The sequence below is a fragment of the Sprattus sprattus genome, assembly GCF_963457725.1.
Source record: "Sprattus sprattus genome assembly, chromosome: 8".
NCBI lineage: Eukaryota > Metazoa > Chordata > Actinopteri > Clupeiformes > Clupeidae > Sprattus > Sprattus sprattus.
This window is the reverse complement of record NC_137927.1, coordinates 23,428,600-23,449,220: the sequence shown is the minus strand read 5'-3', so window position 1 is coordinate 23,449,220 and position 20,621 is coordinate 23,428,600. Positions and strand designations below refer to the sequence as shown.

General features: G+C 44.7%; 1 protein-coding gene across 1 annotated transcript; it reads right to left on the bottom strand.

Moving 5' to 3' along the window:
- Nucleotides 1-8,162: 8,162 nt before the first annotated feature.
- On the bottom strand, nt 8,163-20,391 carry vstm2b (V-set and transmembrane domain containing 2B; the record flags this gene model as incomplete). Its single annotated transcript, XM_080843426.1, has 5 exons — nt 8,163-8,251; nt 17,535-17,937; nt 18,696-18,725; nt 19,418-19,605; nt 20,319-20,391. The coding sequence occupies 5 exons, from the start codon at nt 20,389-20,391 to the stop codon at nt 8,163-8,165; spliced, it is 783 nt and encodes a 260-aa protein (XP_080699552.1).
- Nucleotides 20,392-20,621: the final 230 nt, after the last annotated feature.

The window sequence follows — 20,621 nt, the reverse complement described above, 5'->3', positions numbered from 1 at the left end:
TTACAAAGCTCAGGTTCAGAAGGAACACATTGACAAAGCACAGCTTAGTATCCACATAGCTAGATACCATTGCACTTACAATAACACAGCAGGTAAGTGTTTTTCCAAAGTAAACACCTTTCACAGTCTATCATGCCAGTTTGTTAAGTTCTCCCATGGCCATCTGAAGTGAACATGAGGCACCCTTTAAATAGGGCACAGCCACTTGGGCTTAATTAGATCCAACATTTGAATCAGGTGAGCCAGGAGCCAACCATTATGGGGGAGGAGTCCAAGAGTCTTAAAGGGCACCGTCCCTTTTTGACACGATGAGGAGGGGGAGAATTCACTTTCTCACAGTCACTAACACCACAAGCACTTAGTTACTGGCCAATTAACGTGTGGTGTCAAACAAGTTATCGCTATCGCTTATCCTGGCATTGCGAGGTTATGTGTTAGACAGTTAGACACTTCTCTATGTGCCGTGTGTGGATGAACCTGTCAGAGTGGGTTCATTTTCCCAGCAGGAGCAGCAGCCTCCCTACTGGGGCCGAGCTCCTCGTTGAGCCCTCCTCTCTTTACTCTCCCCACACTGCTGTTGGCTCCATGTAGTGCCTTACATTACTTCTACCACCAAGCGCTGGTCTTAATGAACTCACCTTCATAGCTGTGGAAACCACAAATATATCCTTAAGTGGAGGCAAAAAATGATTTATGGTAAGCAGGTGACAGGTGAGAGGTGAGGTGACAAAGATAATCTTAATCAAGTGATGACATTTGCCAGGTCTGTAAAGGTCAATACAGTTGTTTTCAGCTGGCTGCTTTAAGTGACGGGCTCCCTGGGCTTGAGATTGAGAAATGTATTCAAGAGGCAGAGCCTATGAGGTGGTAAGAAAAAATGAAATAGAATAGATCATCCTTTAAAACATGATCAATTACCGCAATGTCTACAATGGAGTCATAGCTTAGGATCAACATTAAGTATGTAATTCAAACACGGCAGAAATATTGTGTTGCAGGAATGATATTGTTCTGTCATGTTTTTCGAAATGTGGGTTCATGTGAACAACCACAAATCCAAAAAAAACAGAAACATGATCAAATTGATTGAGGGTGACTTACATGTCAGGGCTGCCAGTGCAGTCCCAAAATGACATGTATTTCATCAGATGTCCTTGTCTGTCATTGGTGTATGTCCTCTCTGCAGCCACCGCTGAGCCGTATCTGGCCCACATCTGAGCCAGACCTGTCCAGCCCTCGCTTCTCTGGCCCTGTTTGCAGACACATGCATTGTTTGTGACAGTGTCCCAGACAGACAACAGCACTGTGACCAAAGTCTGACACAGTCTGTGGGCAGAGGTAATTGTTTTCAGTCTTTAGCTGAACCTATCTTAGGGGGTTTTAGCATAACTGGATTTGACTGGAGCCACAGCCAGTGCCCCTCCACTTTGGCTGTTATTTTCGAACATTAATCCAGCTATCTAATATCATCTGGGGATTACCAAAATATCTGCTCTAAACCTTTTAATAGGTGCCTGAAGAACACAATAACGGGCCGGCAATGCTAATAACATCCACTTTGCAGTTTCCTGTTGAGCTGGAAAAGTGTTCTTTATCTGCTCCTCCTGCCAGAGTAGTGACCATGAAAGGGGAGGGAAAGAATGATGTGCTAAAGCTGTCATGCTAAACCAAACTGCTGCTGTTCAGTGTCATACAAAGCTAGCTTCACAGTCTGATTTATTCATGGAGGTTTTTTCCCCTGCAGAGTTTCTCACCCAAGAAACATTTTCAGCTGTGCTGAAACTAAACATAATATGTTGTCATTGGGAGAACTGGTCAAGTGGATGAGCAACAACCTTTCTAAAAATCCCTCTCTACGTCCTGGACAGGACAGGAGCCGCTTCTCCAAACCACGCTTTTAAAATTCAAAGAACACAACACAAGGCACTCACTGAGGATATTCTTTGAAAAAGATCAATGTGCTTGTTAAGTGTTGGGGTATAAATAAGCCTCAAGACCACCGCGCTGCCACGCATTCCAAACAGTGGCCGGCCAAATGCATTGAGGCTGGATGCAGTAAAGAGCTTTGCCACTCTTCATCGCAGATACTTTCATTTCCTCCTGGACCAACCTCATTAGCCTAGTTGATTCTAAAAATCCTACATGATTACTCAGGTTAAGCAAAAATATTTATGCCTTGATATACTGGAATTGATGTGGGTTCATATACGGTGCCTCTTTTCAGCCCCCCCAGGTAATTGAAAGTAGGAGCACAGAATCGTACACCTTAAGAGCCTGGAGATAAATAGCCACAGGGTCAGATGCCTTTTGATCATGCTGGCGTGTGTCCTGAAATATCAGTGATGTGTCGACAAGAACATACTGGACTGTGAATTACCATTTTTCTCTTATTTTTTTCCTCAAGGCTAAAAAACGTCTTTGACAAAACTGTGCTAGAGGAACTGATGGAATTCAAAAGGTCATAATAGTGTGATTGTTTCATCCGATTGTTCGTGTCCATGCAAAGTAAACATGGAAAGTAATGCAGTTACGAATTAGCAGCACATTTATGAAATATTTATGGACTGAAAAAAGGACTGCTTTCATCCACGGCTGAACTCTAGAGCAACAGCAGAGGGAGGAATGGGCTTTTAGGGCCATGCCAGCATATTCACGGGGCTCCGGACTGCTTTTCAAAATCCATTCAGCCCAGGAAATAGTCTAAAAATGATTTAATATAAATAGCCCCATGTGTTGTTCCATTCACTGATATCCATTTTGGAAATCACTTTTTCAGAAATTACAGATGGTAGCTCGCAGAGTGTTTGTTATTGTCCTTGCCTTCTTTTCCAGGTCAGGTTGTTTCAATGGCAGGTACTACAAACACATTTTAGCACATTGGCACAGTGCGACAGGAAGAGAAAGGAGTAAATAATCAAATAATGATTATAATTCCCTAAAGCTTTGAGAGGGAACGTGGGGAACGTGTGTGTGTGTGTGTAGGGGGGGGGGGGGGGGGGGGGAGGAAATCCCCATCATGCATCATGCTTAAGCTGCCTGTCTCTTCCAAGAAGGATGTCCGTAATCTCCACCTGCTGATGCTGCTGGTGTGTAATAATAACAAGAGCAAATGTCGCCCTGCGTCCTCCTGCAGGATTTTGATCCGTGACCTTATGCATGACGGTCCTGGATGGCTGCTGTGAGGTCTTAACCCTAAAGGTGCTCAGGAAGTAGCCCTCTGAAAGCAAGGGAGGAGGGGGGGGGATTTACGACAGAAAAGGCACAACAGCACAATTATATTTCCCTTGTATGTGTGGGGTGTGGTTACATTAGACATAATGGCATTAACATACGTGAACAATGTGAAGATGTGAACTGGGAAAACAGTGTAGGCTGATTTAGCATTACCGCTGGGAGGAATGATTCATGAAGGCTCCATTCATGCTGCTTGTCCTGCTTTTGGAAGACCAGTCCAAGGTGTAGTTAGCCTGACTAGAGATGCTGGCGTACTGGAGTGGTGATGGATTGCTCATTCTAACTGAGACCCCAGCAGGTTCTCGCTGACTGCCTTGTTTAGCGTTAGCGCTCCGATCAGCATGACGAGCCCCGCTCACGGATCTGTCACTCTGCCGTGACTAGCTGACAGTTCTGGGCTGCCAGATGTTCCACAATCCCAGTCACCGAGCCTGCCCTCCACACACACCCCCCCCCCCCCCCCCCCCCCCCTCCACCCTGCCCGCCGTTCAGAAACTCCATCTGCAAACACCACCCTGACATCACTAATGATCACGCGCACCAACTGATGGGGTCGACCTGTCATCGGGCGGCCGTCTTCTCCCATATCAAAACCTGTGTGCATGTTCTGCCCTCGCACAGCAGGGCCAGAGATGGATACAAGCTTTGACGTCTGATACGGGGCCACGCCAGCCCTGAAGTGGCCCTGTGTGTCGCAGTATGGATTTCCTGTTGGGGAGCTCAGTGTGGAGCCGTGCTGTGTCCTACTGAGAACGCGGGGGCCTTGAAGTGAAGTGTTTGAGTCGGGAGAGGGAACAGGCGTGCGGGTGCGGAGCGCTTGCTGCACTGGTGCTGCGGCCCATGTTGTTTGTGCTGAGCCACGCTGGTTTATCAGGGTGGGACAGATTGCAACAGGGATTTATCATCTTTGACAAGTGTGGATGTGTGAGGCCAGGGGTCATGCTGCGCAAATGCACACCAGCTTGTCCAATGTAAGAGAGAGCGCAGGCAGGAGGGAGGGAGGGAGGGATGGAGGGAGGGAGGGATGGAGGGAGAGATGGACAGAGAGAGAAGCAATGATTATCTCTCAGGATGAATGCACCACACCAGAGCACGCAAGCATGAGGAACTGAGGAGGTCATGTACTTGACCAGGGCTTCCGGTCCTTGATCTGCTTTATTAATTCATGTCTCATCGTTGCATTAAAGACGGATAACACTCAAACTTCTGAAATGATTTATGTTTGGCTTCTCCATTCCAGAGATAATCTCCACACTATCAGAGGATAGGAGTGGCTGGAGGGTGTATCAGCGGATGTTTGCGCCGCCATTTCAATCAGGTGCAATGGCCCATGTTGGGATCATAATGTAGCTCCGAGTTTACATGTCTGTGGGCACACTGATTGCTCTTGAACCTGGCAAACATAGTTTGGATTATGGTGGCATGTGAACCCTTATGTAGCCTTACTCCTGTTCCCCCCCTGGGTAATAAGAACGAAATATGAGATAACATGTAAACTGAATGGAATAATAATGATTGACTTGATGGATCTTGAGTTAATACATTTTCTATCTCTTAAAAGCAATTTAACTGTTTAATCTTCAGATTAATGGTTTTTGGACATCGAGAGCATCTATACTATTCTGATGACCTTGTAACCTATGCCATTGAAAGTTGTAGATGACATCTCTCACCAGATGTTCTTGTGTTGTTGGTTCAGCAGCCCTCAGAGATGAAGGGAAATTGAGGCCTTCAGAGTTTGCTGACATCATCTGTCTTAACGCTGAAGAGAACAGTGTTTTTCCTCAGTTTTTTGTGGCTGCCAAGGCCCCTCCTGCCTGCTCCCCTTCAGACATTTTTCAATCACTCTTCTTTGGCCGTTGTGGTTGAAGGTGTTGTGTACCGGAAGAAAACTATGTTTTGCTTGAGGTGTAGGAATATTTGTGTATACAATAAAGAATGATTAACTCACAAGATATTAATTGATTTATTTAAAACAGGGGATTCTGATTGAGTTAAGGTCAGATAGCAGGGTTATATCTAATTTGCCGTAGGGAGTGACTGAATTACTTTTAATTACTTTATCCTTGGAACAACATCTTATTTGTGACTTTAATACTACAATAAAATTGGTGAGAACAACGCATTCTGATTCTGACAACGCAATCTGCAACAAAAGACGACAGAGGTTTACTTAAAGCCACACTTTGCAAGTATTTTGAACTGAAGGTTTTTTTTTTCATAAGCAATTACTTTTGGTATCCCCCTTGATTTAATTAAGATGGAATATGGTCATGTGAAGATAAAACAGATAAAAGATAAAACACACCTGGCGTGCCAACTAGCCGTCCAGGGTATGCACTATGTTGACCAGTGGTTCAGGTCAGAACACCAAGCAAAAATGTAAGAAGCCTTCATAGCACGGCTTCGCCAACATCACCACCAAAAGACGGCAGTTGGCATGTTAGTAAGTTAGCAAGCTTTTATCAGTGCCAACTGGGCTGTTTGTGGTGTTGGCAAAGTTTTTTTCATTATTTTTAGGTGGATAGCACACTAGTTTTAGACCAAAAGATGATTTGGGCACGTCGAACTGCTGATATTGCAGACATATTGTGATGGTGATGAATGTGAATGTTTTTTTTTTTCTAAAACCACAAAATGAAAAAAAAGCACTGGACGTTTTTACGTAGGCTAGAGCCATACATTCATTTTAAAGTAAACCATCATCATCAAAATGCAAAAAAGTCCCATTTGCTACAGTTGGTGCATTGACACAAACAAAATTAAAATGTCCATTATGCCAATGGCTGCCTCCTCACATGAATAAGCCACCTCAATTCACCACATAAATGGCCACCAAGCCAGGACGTTTATCAGATACCAACTAGCAATCAGGATGGGGTGCTTTGTCACATCCCCTGCAATCCGTGAGCGCGATAATGTATTATGCAAATGCCTCGTTACTTGCTAATATGGAAGTGATAGCAGGACCACCATTGTCCGTTCATGCCATTTGTTAGAGGAATTGCTCTGAGTGGAGTGGCACTGGGGCACAGTGGGCCGAGTCCTTCGCATTAGTGTTGTTTTATGGCAAATGATTTACACAGATATGGAGAACACTCACGCCTTTGTCTGATGCTGCTCAACACATATAAATGTCCTTGTCAAACACTCATTAATGTGATGGGGGGGAAAGGAGCCTTCAAGAGGCAGCATCTGAATCCCAAGCTCACGTCAGTGGAAAACACAAAATGCTAATGCCATAACTCCATTGAGGCGCGCCTGTCATCAATTTGTTTTAGTTAGTTATTAATGGCTTTGTTTATTCACACACGCTCTTCAGCCTCTGTTGTAGAGTGGAAAGACACTTGTTAGCGACAAACTGGCAAACAAACAAAAGGCCAAAAAAGCCTCTGGGCCAACTGTTAATCCATGGATGATGTTAAGTGTTTCTGTTTGTTTGTGTGTGTGTGTATATGTCTGTGTGTGCGTGTTTGCGTGTGTGTGTGAGAGACAATGAGAGAGAATGTGTGACCTTCAATAAGACACAATGCAATTATAAAAACTACTATTAAGTCACACAGTTAAAGGTAGTGGTAAAAGCTCTGGGCTAAAATACGGAGACTAAGAGACAGAGTGAGCTGTTATTTGCTTTCTCTCTCCCTTGCCACGCTCATTTGACTAATGCGATGAGCAGTGACCACCGAAATGGGTCTTGCTCTGCTGGACAGGCTCACGCGAGTGGTGTTTCTTCCGCTGGAGGTCTGCCTATCTGGCTGGAAGACCAGGCCCCGCCATGGCTCACCACACCCTGAGGATGCGGAGTGATAAAAGCCCCAGTCTGGGGCCAGGCATCAGCGCTGGTGTGTGCCAGCAACTGGTGGTATGCTTGAGACCAGACCTATGGATTCAGGAACTGTTCGCTGATACACTTCATATATTATATGGCAATGAAAGGTTTTGAAATTTGCACCTGATCTCACTTTCTCTGCAATACACCACACAGTCTACTTCAATTAAAAAAAGAAACAACCTTTATTTCAACTTGTGTTGGCAACATACCAAGAAGATTTTTTTTCGTTTTTTTATTATAAATGAATGTCATACCTTGATCACCATATCTTTAATAAAAATAAACATTATTGAAGGTGACTAACAACAACTATGGAAACGTGTGCCTTATTTAATCAAAATATATAAGGTCGCATTTTTATACATTATGAAAAACAAAACCATAAAACCATATGAGGGTTTTTAACAGAACATATAGACTCACACAGTCTTGGTGAAAAGAGCCAAAATGTTCAAAACTGTCTGTGATGTCTTTGAAATGGGAAAGTGAAAAACTGCTCAACAGTTCATGCAAAAACAAAAAAAACTAAAAGAAATAAATGATTTTGATCAAGACCAAACGTTACTCTGGAAAGGAAACCAAAAGAGGTCCAATGAGATAAATAAAAATTCCAAACTAAATTAATTAGACGAGAACTGCAACTGGACAATTAAGTTATCTGGACAGAAAAAAATAAAGGCAAATCAAAATTGAAATCCACCAAAAATAAATAACGAGCCATGCATTTAGCAGGGCAAACACTTATCATTTGGAAATCGGATGCAGCGTTTGATGGATGGTGTGGTGTGTATGACATAGGTGTGAAGCTCTTATTCACAAAGACTCCTCCATCTTTTTTTTTTGTCATGCTTCTCATACAGTCCGCTTTACATCCACTCCTGTGACATCCTCCAGAAGTCAGAGGAAGAGGACCGCCATCTCTCTTCAGCTTCGACCGTGCCCCGCCCAGAGTCGTTCATCCCTTCCCCCTTAGTCTCCTCACAATTGGTGATGTGCCATTATGGTATATATTTATTTATATATATATATAGATTTTCCCTTTGTTGTTTGGTACATAAAGTGAAAACGTTGCGGGTTGTCGTTTGGTTGAAGTCTCTTAGTAGGCTAACAGGAAGGGGAGGAGCTTATGCAGGACCAGCAAGATGATATACAGGAGTGGGCTGGTGGTTGCCATAGCTCCAGACCCTAGTGCACAAGAAAGAGAAGAAAGGAGAGATCAGAAGTTATGGTTACTCATAGAATTTATCTTCCAAATCAACATTTTAAGCAATACATAGGATAAAGGAAACTATCTGACGCACACAATTCAATTACGTACAAGGATCGTCAAAATGTGTATTAATGTACACATAGGTGGGCAATATAGCAATATGGCCTAAAATATAAATGATAGATTCACTTGGTGATGATAAATCCAAAATAATTTCTGTTGTATTCTATCAGTTTCCAAATACCACTTTAATAAAAGCTTTTGGGTCAAAAAGCATATCATATCATAATCAAAGGAAATCAATACTCAAAAAAACGATGATGTAATTTGTGATGTAAGAATTTCTATATTGTGCGTTCCGCATAATGTCACATAGAAACAATCCCAACCTTAAATACCCAATTTTTGTACAATAAATGAATACATTTTCATGGGTAAGAGGCTAGAAATGAGAATTCAGAACATTTCCAGTGAATTGTGCAACCTATATACATAATACATTGATAGAAGAATACAAATTCTACAAATAGACCTCAAGCAGAGTATCTAACTCAAGCTGTAACCGTTTGAATGCACCCTACCTCTGCTTTGAGCAGTGCTGCTGCACAGGTTTGGATCGGCACAAAGAGAGCCAATCGACGACAGCCAGGAAAGGTACAAAGTCCTGCGCCTCTAAGCGACTCATTGTCTGGAGGGAGACGGTTCACTTTCCTGCCCACATTTCACACCATTAGAGCTCTCTAAATAGCAGGTTCAAAGAGTGACAGGTCAGCTCTCCAGCTGCTCAAAGCTCGCCTTGTGATGCCCGTTTTGCAACGCAGAGGATGACTCAAAAGAGAGAGAGAGAGAGAGAGAGAGAGAGAGAGAGAGAGGGAGAGGGAGGGAGAGAGAGAGAGAGAGAGAGAGGGAGAGAGAGAGAGAGAGAGAGAGAGAGAGAGAGAGAGAGAGGGAGAGAGAGAGAGAGAGAGAGAGCACGCCACCTTGGATTTGCATGAGTTGAACAGGATGTGAGGGTGAGCTGTGCTCCCGGGCTCCAAAGGAAATGGCCCAAAGTGAGAGGCTTCAGGTCTTAAGAGAGGCAGAGCTGTTATTGCCTTTGAGGTGGGATGATGTAGACCCCCAGAGAGCTTCGTACCCTGTCATGCTTCTGAGCATCTCCAAGAGCAAAGTACACAAAAGGCAGAGGCAGACAGATTCCTGCTCACTCGCTTACCGTCACTTTAATACACAGAAATAAAAGGAGCCAGATGGATAGCCTCTAATTGCTTGTGTATGTGGTTGTCTGTGTGTACACACACGCCCTGAGAGACTCATGCACTCCCATGCACACGTAGTATTCTCACACACACACGCACACAGATATGTGTGCACACACACACACACACACACACACACACACACACACACACACACACACACACACACACACACACACACACACACACACACACAGAGTAACTGCGTCACAGAGAGTGAGTATCTGACATTTAGAGTGTGAAATAGGCGTCTGTTTACTGTGGTTCTAATTTTTCCTGGCACTCCAGTCCCAGAGTGTCCTCCCTGCCTCACCACTCACCCCCACGGCAAACCCCAGATGAGCGCTGTGTGCAAGGCTTACTCACGGCACACACACACACACATGGCAAACAGGAGCGTATGCCATGGCAGCACCAGTGCATGCTTCTGCTCCTCTTATGTCTTACAGGAACCCTTTGGAGGGCTGCCGGCTGTCTTCACGACAGACAAACACAGCCTCATCAGCGTTGGCCAGGACCAGGGCCTTTATCTCCACCTGTCCACCCACACTCCCTTCCCTTCTCTCTCTCTCTCTCTCCTTATCTCTCTCTCTCTTGCTCTCTCACTCTCTCTCTCTCTCTCTCCCTTCCCTTCTCTCTATCTCTCTCTCTCTCCTTCTCTCTCTCTCTCTCTCTCCTCTCTCTCTCTCTCTCTCCTTCTCTCTCTCTCTCTCTCTCTCTCCCTCTCTCTCTCTCTCTCTCTCTCTCTCACTAACACACACTGATTCCACATGCAGTTTACTTGGTTTTTGGCTCCAGTTTGGGGGGTATTATTAACAGGGAGGCTAAGCTAAGGGAATTAATTGGGAAAGAAAAAGCAGTGGCGTTGGTTTGAATGATAGCCAGTGGCTGGAGCAGTTATTTGGAATGAGCTCCATGCCGCTTGCCGACTGGACCGATGTGATGGCTGGCGCTGGTGCTGCTATCTGCACCCGGTCTGTGGTCCACTGCCAAATGCCAGCCCCCTCTGGCTGCAGCCTGTGTGGGAAACAACCTCTAAATCCTCAGCCTCGCCCAAACGAAACCCTTCTCATGCCATCCTCCAGCTCTCTGTCTTTTCTCTACGAGCAGTGCTTGTACAGTGTGAGTGTGTTCCGTGTTTTTTGCTCATCACCTAAACGAGCCTGACCTCTCCATAACTCGGGTCACCACTCAGACAATTAAAATGCCACAGCTCAGTGAGATAGAGGAGATTTAACTAAGCTAGCTAAACTCAGATGAATGAATCAACTAACAATACCATAAATCGGCTAAAGTCGCGTGGCTTGACCCTGGCCATTGTTGACATAATCACTATGCACATTACACAAAAGTCACAGAGGTCCCAAGTCACTGGCATAGCTCACACATCTACTGTAATCCCCTAACTTGTAGCAAAATATAAAGGGATATTAATATGTGTTCCTGTAATAGGTTATGACGGAGTTTGTGGGACGCTTTGCCAGAAATCAGGTTCAATGGTCTTTTAATCCTGTTTCATAACTTTGGAATAAAGTATCTTTGGCCACACACATATTTGACCCAAATTTGCTTCCCTCACCAATAGAACTGTTTGATATTAAACTGAATTGAATACATGACGTGCACATATGATTTAAAGGTGGAGTCCGTGATTCTAATTCCATTACACTTATTGTCAAATTCAGTGCATTGCTACTCACAGTCCTCTAGCTGTCCGTTCAGCTGTTTGCGCTCAAAATCCTCTGGTGTTTGTACACAGTCCCGACTCTGTTAATGGGACACAGGCATCAACAATCCCAGCCAATCGACACAGTGCTTTAGAAGCATGGTAGGAAGGGGTTTCATTTGATTATGTCGAGCTCAAATATGAACAACTTTTTGCGAAACCCAAAGCTAGTCGTGGGCTGCATCTTTAATTGACAAATAGACAACTGTATGTGAAAGCTAAAGCTAACACTAGGTATTTAAAGAAGACAAATCAAACGCCATACTGTAGTTGTGGATTTTTTTTTTTACAGTTGAGATGTAGACCCAGCTACAGCTCCCAGAGCGTATCCTCCCCAAAGCCAACCCCCCCCCCCCACTCCAAACTAATGAGGGAGTGCCGTGGAAGCTCCGTGCACACAAAGCAGAGCCCCTATCTCCAATCTAAGACTTTGCATTCTGTTTGCGCTGTAATTAAAGTGCCCTTAATGAGGTCCGTAAAGGGAGAGCACATCTCCCAAGCACACAAGATTCGATCTCAATTAAGGAATGTGCACGCCGCTACATAACTGAACTATTTATCTAGTGTCAACATAAAACATGCAGCTCCGAGGTTTTTAGAACTGTGTTTCAAGTCCCCCCTCTTTTCTCTCCCTCCTCCTCTCTTTTTCCTCTCTCGTTCTCGAGATCTGGCTCTCGATATAGCGTTCTATATCATTACTTGTCAGAGGCACAAACACATTACTTTGGCGCATACAAGTTGGCTTTTCAACCATATCATGCCCAAAGGAAGGCATTTAGACTAAAACCGATGCCCTCTGGAAGCCTGAAAGGGTGCACATATTTTTGTAAGACCAGCAGAGGTAGATGTTATTTGTGGGTTGAGATGTTGGCAAGAGGTGTCCTGTCACCCTCAGGCGCTTGAAATAAGACACTACTTCAACATGACAGACAAAAGGCAGGGCCCCGGTCCCCATGGTAATAAAGTGTTTTCTATTGACTTGTTGGGTAGTGAAGGTGACACATTGGCACATTGTAAATTCACAAGGTTACAGTTGGCTGTGTGATGGCGACCTTTGCAGGGCCTGTGGGATTATCGGAGGTTACACCTCAAGGAGGATTAGAGTGTCAGGGTGTAATGACATCCTGAGAGAGGACCTCTGGGAAGTCACAGGTAGGATCACCCATCACCCGAGAGTGTCAAGGTAATCTGTGTGGTTCCTGGCCGAGCCTTATGGGGACGCTGGTGGCATTAGTTCATCAATCACACAGATTATGAAGTGGACAGAGTGCATGACAGGGGTGAGCGCCATTTCCTGCCTGGTGTTTGGGGCATCAGCATGGGCAGACCTTCCATCTGAGACTCCCTTCCACCCTTTTCACGGCTCAACGTAAAGCTGATGAAAAGGACACAGAAAAAAAAAACAGTGGCTAAAGAATGAAGAAAAGATGCAAAGAATAAAAGGCGAGATGAAAGGGACTACACTGTAAGAGAAGGGAGGAGGGCTGCTGAGTTCTGAGAAGGGGATTATTGACCGTGCTGAGCTAACAAAGGCCTAGCTTCCATATTGACAGTTGGCTTTGTTCCTTCGGTTAAAAATGGGAACAAACACATCTTTTTTCTCTTCTTTCTCCTTTCTTTATGGGCAGCAAAGTCTCCGCGCCTGGCACCAAGGACATCCGCCATCTCTCCTTCTCTGGATTCCTCACTTTTATTACCGATCTTCTCATAGCTTCCAGACTCTACCATAACACCGCTTCCATAGCTATGTTTCTTGTGTCTGATATTCTATGTGACTAATTTTCAGCTTTTACTTTTGTGCTGCTTCTCCAGTGAATCAAGCTGCCACATAAATACAAACTCGACATATGTAGCGTGAGCGAAAGAGAATGAGTCGCTGGTTCGCTTTAATTTCCCCTGTGCCTTTCTCCTCTGCACTGTGACTCTGCGCTCAGTGTTCCGCTCGGAGAGGGGAGGGGGTGTGGAGAGAGGGGGGGTGTGGAGAGAGGGGGGGTGGAGAGAGGGGGGGTGGTGAGAGGGGGGGGTGGGGTGGTGGTGGTGGAAGAGAAACAATTAACACACGCAAGAGAGCAGCTCTGCACTTCCCACGCAGAGGCAGAGCAGCCACAGCAGCGACGGTGCACAAACACTCGCAGCCCATCCGCTCGCTCTCAGCAGTGGGGAGCTGCTCTGAAACTCATCAGACCTCCCCATTAGCAGCACTCAACGGCTCCTTCTCACCTGCTTTCTCCCGGCGCATTAACGCTGGCCCTGCCGCCGTGCTCCTCCGAGAGACCGCAACAAAAGTCAGAACTCCTGTGGTAAATGTGTTATATAAGCCCAGCTGGGCACTGGGGGGGTTGAGGATCGGCCAGACCTGGGCAGCTTTTTATGGAAGCGTGGCGTTGGGGCTCTTTAGGGTTCAGTGAGCATGACTAAACACGCCAACGATGGCTATGGATAATGGGGACGGGGGAACTCAAACACGTGCACTCATCAGCGACAGCACATAAACACGAGCCCGCGTCCACAAACACACAAACACCCCCGCACGGCCAGTTTCATAAGCGATTAAGATAGCTGTCCAGCCGCAGACAAGCTCTCTTGCCAGGGGGATGCCAAGGTCACCTGGGGTGGTGGCTGGTGCGGGGCATTGTGGGTAGGCGCATTAGAGACTGAGCCGTTGTGTACCACGCCGTGTGCCAGGCTGTCCTCTGGTGTCGCTCCCCTCCTCTCCTCTCATCCGCTCCCTCCCCCCCTCCCCTCTAATTCACCCGCTCCCTCCCCCCCTCCCCTCTAATTCACCCGCTCCTCCAGTCTCAAATCCGCCTGCTCACCTGCCAAAGCTCTGCACCAGTGATACTCTGCAGATTCTCATACTCTCTTTCCCTTTCTTTTCCTTTCTCCTGTCCCCTTCCCATTCCTTCACTCTTCATGTCTCATTAAGTAGATTTTAACACTAAAAGAAATCAACATTTCAAACCGTGCTTTTTTCAATCTCTTCAGAACATTTCCAGTCCAGCCAGAGCTGTTCCAATGACAAAAGCTGGTCCAAGAACTTTCTCATCTACCTTCATGCATCTATGTATCTACCAGTTTATGCATCTATCTGTTCTTCACTTTATCTATCTATCTATCTATCTATCTATCTATCTATCTATCTATCTCACTATCTGTATGTCTGTCTGTCTGTCTGTCTAGTCATCTGGTAATCTGGACACTTGTGGAGTTTTTTAGGCCTTTTCCTGTTTTTCCTTAGTTTTCCTCCCTTTCCCGTCTCCAACTGATGGACCCTGGGAACCTTGAAAGGCAATTTGAGGCACCTGACAGCGTGCCGAGGGGCCTCGCTGATTGGCCAACAGTCTGTGACATTTCCCCTTTAATATTAATAATCTCTCCCACTCAGACAGATGACATGGTGGACAGGTGACAGATGCACACATTTCCAAAGAGGGAAGCTTAAAAAGGGGTCCACTTCAACCCCTTTGCCACTACACAAACTCTCTCTCACACACACACACACACACACACACACACACACACACACACACACACACACACACACACACACACACACACACACACACACACACACACACTCAGAGGGGCACACATAGCAACACATTTATTGCAAGCACAATTGAGAGGGGCAATCTGTCAAATGTGCCAGAATGCTCTTTAACCTTCACAATGCTATGACAAATTTGTTGACGGGTTCACTCAAGAGGGGAAAAAAATGAAATGAAAGGCCAAGACAAATTCCAGATCCTTCCGTCAATGTTAAAGTGTCAGTGAGGCACTTACAGTGTTTGATTTAGTTTGGCAGATACAGTCCACGGCAGGCTAATATTAGCTAATATGAATGTATGCCACTGACCCTGCGTGAGGAGCCAGATATGAACAGATTACTCCTCACACTCACAGTCTACATATCAGGGCTCTTTGTCCTGTTTAAATAAAGGTAATAAACCAGGGGCGGCAGCCATGGGAACTGGCTGATGTGTTATGAAAACATATTTCATATGCCTTCATATCAAAGATTACCACCTCAGGCATATGATTGGTTTTGGTTACATATTTTGTCACTTATTTCTGCAGAAGAAACCTCGGCACAAAATCCAAGGACAAAAGAGGTAATTTGTCAAGAAGCCACCTTTGCATGTAAAGCACAGAACCTTAAATGACAAAGTGTGTTTTGCGCTTAGCAAGAGAAAAGTGACTAAAGAGCCAGAGATGGAGGAGAGAGAGATACAGGCAGAGGGGAGATAGATAGATAAAGAGAGAGAGAGAGAGAGAGAGAGAGATGAATTGCAAAAAGGGAAGAGGAAAAAAAAACCTTTTGAGGTAACCCTTTTTACCTAAGCCAGCTCGCCAACTCTCCAAATGCCTGCCTCACTGAAGAGCTTCACGGCTCTGGCTGCGCCGCGAGGCCCACCATGCCAGACACTGGCAGCGGACATTTAACCTGCTCCAGACAACTCCCCTGCACACCATGAGATCAAGATGGCAGCCTTGGCATCGGCACCAGGCCCACATCAAGAGCCGCACCACACTTTGATTTGACGTTCCCGAGTTCTTTGACATCCATGTACGTGATCAGTCCCCTGCCTGGCATGATGATTGTTTTAAGGCAGACAACCCAGCATGCTTCATATAACTACTGGCTTAGCTCATTCACAGAGTGTGTAAAGCCTGTCAACGACCATTTGTCAGGCTATGACGTACATTTTTTAAGCACAGGCTACCTCATGGTCTTCTTATTTGGGGGAAAGAAAATGTCTTTCTATGAGCCTGAGACGAGCTGAGTGCTAGTTGCCTTTTGGCACCTCACCTCAGCATATTCAAGAGTCGCACCTCGTCACACAGCAGCGTTGCGTAACCTTGTAGACGACTAATCTGCATATTAATGTTCCACATGTTGAGATTTGTTGGTAGCTCTCACATTTCAAAATTGCCCTCCATGCAGTTTCGTGGAATGAAAGGTTGTTGATGAAGGTTTACCATCATAAAAAGCTGGTGCATCAACAAGTCTCCTCAGTTTCACTACTTCAGGTCAACATGACATCCTGAACCTATACACCAGTACGAATCTCACCATATGTCATCAGTTTTAATCAATCTTTTCCCATATCAGTCATCATATCATAGCAGTCATCGTTATGTCCATTCAAAAACCTTTAATGATATTGTTCTAAATCCCCCGGGAGAAGATGTTACAGAGGTGCATGCTGGTTTCGGCCACACAGAAGCAGGCCTCGGGGAGAAGGTTGCTTGTCTGATAGCACTACCTTGTAGGTGCTAGTGGGAGTCAGCGGAGAGCAATGTTAAGAATGATGGAAGGGTATGATACACTGGAGAGATCAAACAGAGATCAAACAGGACTACTCCCATGAGAGTATTATTTTGCAAAAGAGGCCCATAATATCATAGAGACACTTAATTGAAAAAAGGAGGAGTATTACAACAACCCAAGCTTTACAAGGTCATAAGGTCTCTCTCTCTCTCTTTCACACACACACACACACACACACACACACACACACACACACACACACACATTATACAACTACATCCAGGAAATATCAAATTCCACTAGAAAAATGATATACAAAGGGAAGCCACCAGTGAAGGATCCTCTACATAAGAATGTGTAGGCTGATGGAGATGCGTGGAGCTAGAGGCCCAGAGTGGCACAGACACAGGGGAATTCACCCTGCCTCAGGAGAGACGTCTCAAGGGGAGGTCATGGACAAGGGACACGGAGGAGGCAGAGGCTGACAATAAGCTCTTCCATCACCACTCTCCTTTGGAATCTAATTCAGGGAATCTATGAAGGGAACCGTCCTCAATGATAAAATAGATCATCAAGTCCTTGGTGACATTCCCTCAAGAAAGGCCATGGAGCAAAAGACATAACTAATGACACACACACCACTATGGAAATAACAACCTTGGGTGTACCAGACACCCATGAGGAGTTTCATGTACAAATGGGAAAGAACATAAGTCTGACCTTTCTAAGGATCTGTAAGATGTAAAACTGGACTTTCATGCAGATTTTGGTGAAGCTGTTTTTATGCAAACATTCCAGTATTATATTATTGAGTGATGATAACTGCGTTGACAGTTTTTGAAGCATTTGCTTTAGACATCCTATTCAACTCAAGTAATTATATTCCGAAGGCAACATCAACACTATTTAAGACTAAAAACTAATTTCAGTGATAAACAATAGGCCCTGCTGTTTCTTGTTTTTTTTATCCGTCCACTAGGTGCCACTGTTGAACTTCCACTTACCGGCTCCGTGCTGCTGTCGGAGTATGGCCGCATTGCCGGGCCGAGGCGAAGCCGAGGACTTTGCTGCAGAGGCTGTTGTCGTTGTTGAGGGGGAAACGGCACCAATGCCTGGCGGAGGAGGCACCCAAGGCTTTCCCTGACCCTGATCCACCTCTGAGGTGGCCTGTCCCCCGGCCGCGTTATTGTTGTTTCGCAGCGGTAAGCGGTTCTGGATGTGAGACACGGCCTCCTCATTCACCATGCCGTCTCGTGGGTTGACCCGCAGAGTGGCTTGGACTTTGTATTCCTGAGTCTCTTCAGCGTACAAGTCCGAAACGCGGCACTCGTACACACCCTCATCCTCCTTATGTACGTTGGAGAGGCTTAGTTTGTGGGAAATGGCACTGCCCTGGACCCTCACGGTCTAGAAACAGACAGAAAGAAGACAAAATTGTTGAACGCAGGTCAAATGTTTTCAGTGTTGCCTACATCAAAATGCGCACTCTAGCTTTATCATGAGTAAACTCAAGGAGAACATGGCCCCCACTGAAGTATGTGGCTTTGGGGCTAGGCTTAGTTGGTAGGAAATTGCATTGTCCACACTGTCATATATTTAACCCTATGGACATGCTGTATGTATTTGGAGTATGGGTGCATTATTGTCCTCACAAATAAGTTTCCCAATGAAGTCGATCTCTCAATCAAGAGTTTTGATTTTGGTGAGGTAGCACACGAGTTATAAAATACGCTTTTAAATTATTACACGATTTCCTGTTTCCGAAAATGGTGAAATGTTGTACTGAGTAATCACTGTCAACTAAACGTGAAAATAAAACGGCGATCTTGCTGTAAAACGTTACAAACGAAAGAGTTAAATGTTTTTTTGTTCATAAGAGAGCTTACATAATGAACAATAAGGTTCCATTAGGTAAATTAAGCAGAGTATTTTTAGCCAGACAATGTACATGATTAACTCAGTCTTGACGTCTCTGGCTGCCGAGAAACAACAATGCACATGATTAAATGCCTCTTGTCTGGATGCAAATTGATAATGACCACAATTCATTTGTCTACAAAGATGTTGACCAAAATCTTATCATAAACAATTATATAAATTGATTTCTAGATCTTAATTATCCAAGCGTAAATAACAAGTAAACAAATTCAGATTTTGATACTTACGCTTATTTTGGTAGCATCCTTGGGAACCACCTGAAAAATAATGATAAATTATAAGAACAAACACACATTTATGTCCTAAAAGTAATGACATCATTCTAAAGTCTCAATGAAAATGTAACACGCCTTAGACACAGCTGAACGCAGCTTCAGGACCATGGACAGCAACAGTTTGGGTAACCTATTTTGCCTTTGGATTGCAATGGCGGATTTGGATTGCAAAGCATAGCAATTAAGAGTGACACTGCAAAATCTGTTGAAATCTTATTATGATCGCATCGTCCATTCTTTTGGAAGCATAATCGCATTCCTTAGTGCTGTATTTCCTAATGAGGACATTTACGCGGTGTGCATAGGAATTGTCACTGGACTCATCCTAAAGCCCAACAAGTGGTCTTTGTATCTTTCAGCGTGAGAGCCTTCCTTCTACTTTCCACCCCAACGCACATTCCCGGTCTCCACTGCCAAGGCACAGGAGAATGGGTATCTATAATACCCTTACGGTGTTTGAAATGCAAAACTTTTATTTTATACAAATATGTGCATTATAACCTATGGTGGATGTATGCCTTAGTCCCGTGCTTTAATTTCAATTGCATTCCACCGCAGACTTCGGACTGGATTGAGGTCTCTTGCCTCATTTCGGGTGCATGTGCTACAGCACGCCTTTGAAAGTAGAGCGACTCGGACAACAGGGTACAGCAGCGTTTCGCCAGCAAGATTACCTTGGCTCTGTTTGCTGTGGCGCTAATTTGCAGATCTTGTGCAAGTTCTCTCTGGGTTACATCCTTGAGGTACCACCACTGGATCTCCAGGGAGAAGGGCGAAGATCCAATAGCTCGAAAAGCGCACGGCATCTCTATGTCTTCACCCTCATCGACGCTTACATCTTTGGGCACTTCAGTAAATGTTGCTGATGTGGAGAAAATAACAGGGGAATTGGTTAATATGCACAGCAGGAAAGAGAACTGCGAGGAGACGGGCAGTGATTGCCGACATATCAGACCAATAGCCTTCATGAGCTTGACAGACAGAAATGTTTGGCTGTTGCTTTATTTCTGTGGTGGAATCTTACAATGTAAACGTGTAAATGATAAGCTGTTTGAAGAAGAATACGACAAAACCTAAAGGATTCAGACGCGTCAAGAGTGAGACTTATGTGAAGTGTGCATGAGTGTGCATAGGTTTGTCTAGGTTTGTGATTGCGCGCGCCTGCGGGCGTGCGCACGATTTTTCCTGTTTGATGTTGCTTGAGAAGACTCAAGCTCTCTAAATCTGATTCATATTCAAAATATTTAAAAAGGTGAAGCCTAACTGTGTGAAATTGTCAACTCTGAAAATGTTTTTCACCAAATATACACAGCTATACAACCACTCTTATCGACTAGATGCAGTTGTTTGGAACACCCTACTATAATCCAGTCAAGTCTTTTGGCATTTAATCGCCAATGTGAAAATCAAATAGAAAACATAAAAGTCATAAACTGTAGTATAAACTACCCCAATTTCATAAAGCGCATGAAATCCTGCTGTGAAATAAAGGACTGGACAGTGACTTGGGTTAAATACGCAACATGGGAAATACTGACAAGCCACTGGCAACAATGATAGACCAAGTTTACTTACCATTTACATAGAATATCAAGGGAGCATTAAGAATCAAATAACAAAGGACACCGTAGAGTCCCCGTTTTTCCATCTCATAAATACGGTAGTGATATTAACCAAGAGTGAAAACGGTCATTTGACCTGGAAAAAAATTATGGCAACATCTCCATATCGAAAGAGTCCGATGTCTCTACGTTAACTCTGTTATCTTCAAAGGGTGGGTGTAGTTTAAAAAAATCCAAAAGGTTATTGCGTACTCCAAACGATTTCACCTCTGTCGGACAATACTGTATGTACAATCCAAATGGACAGACCACAAGA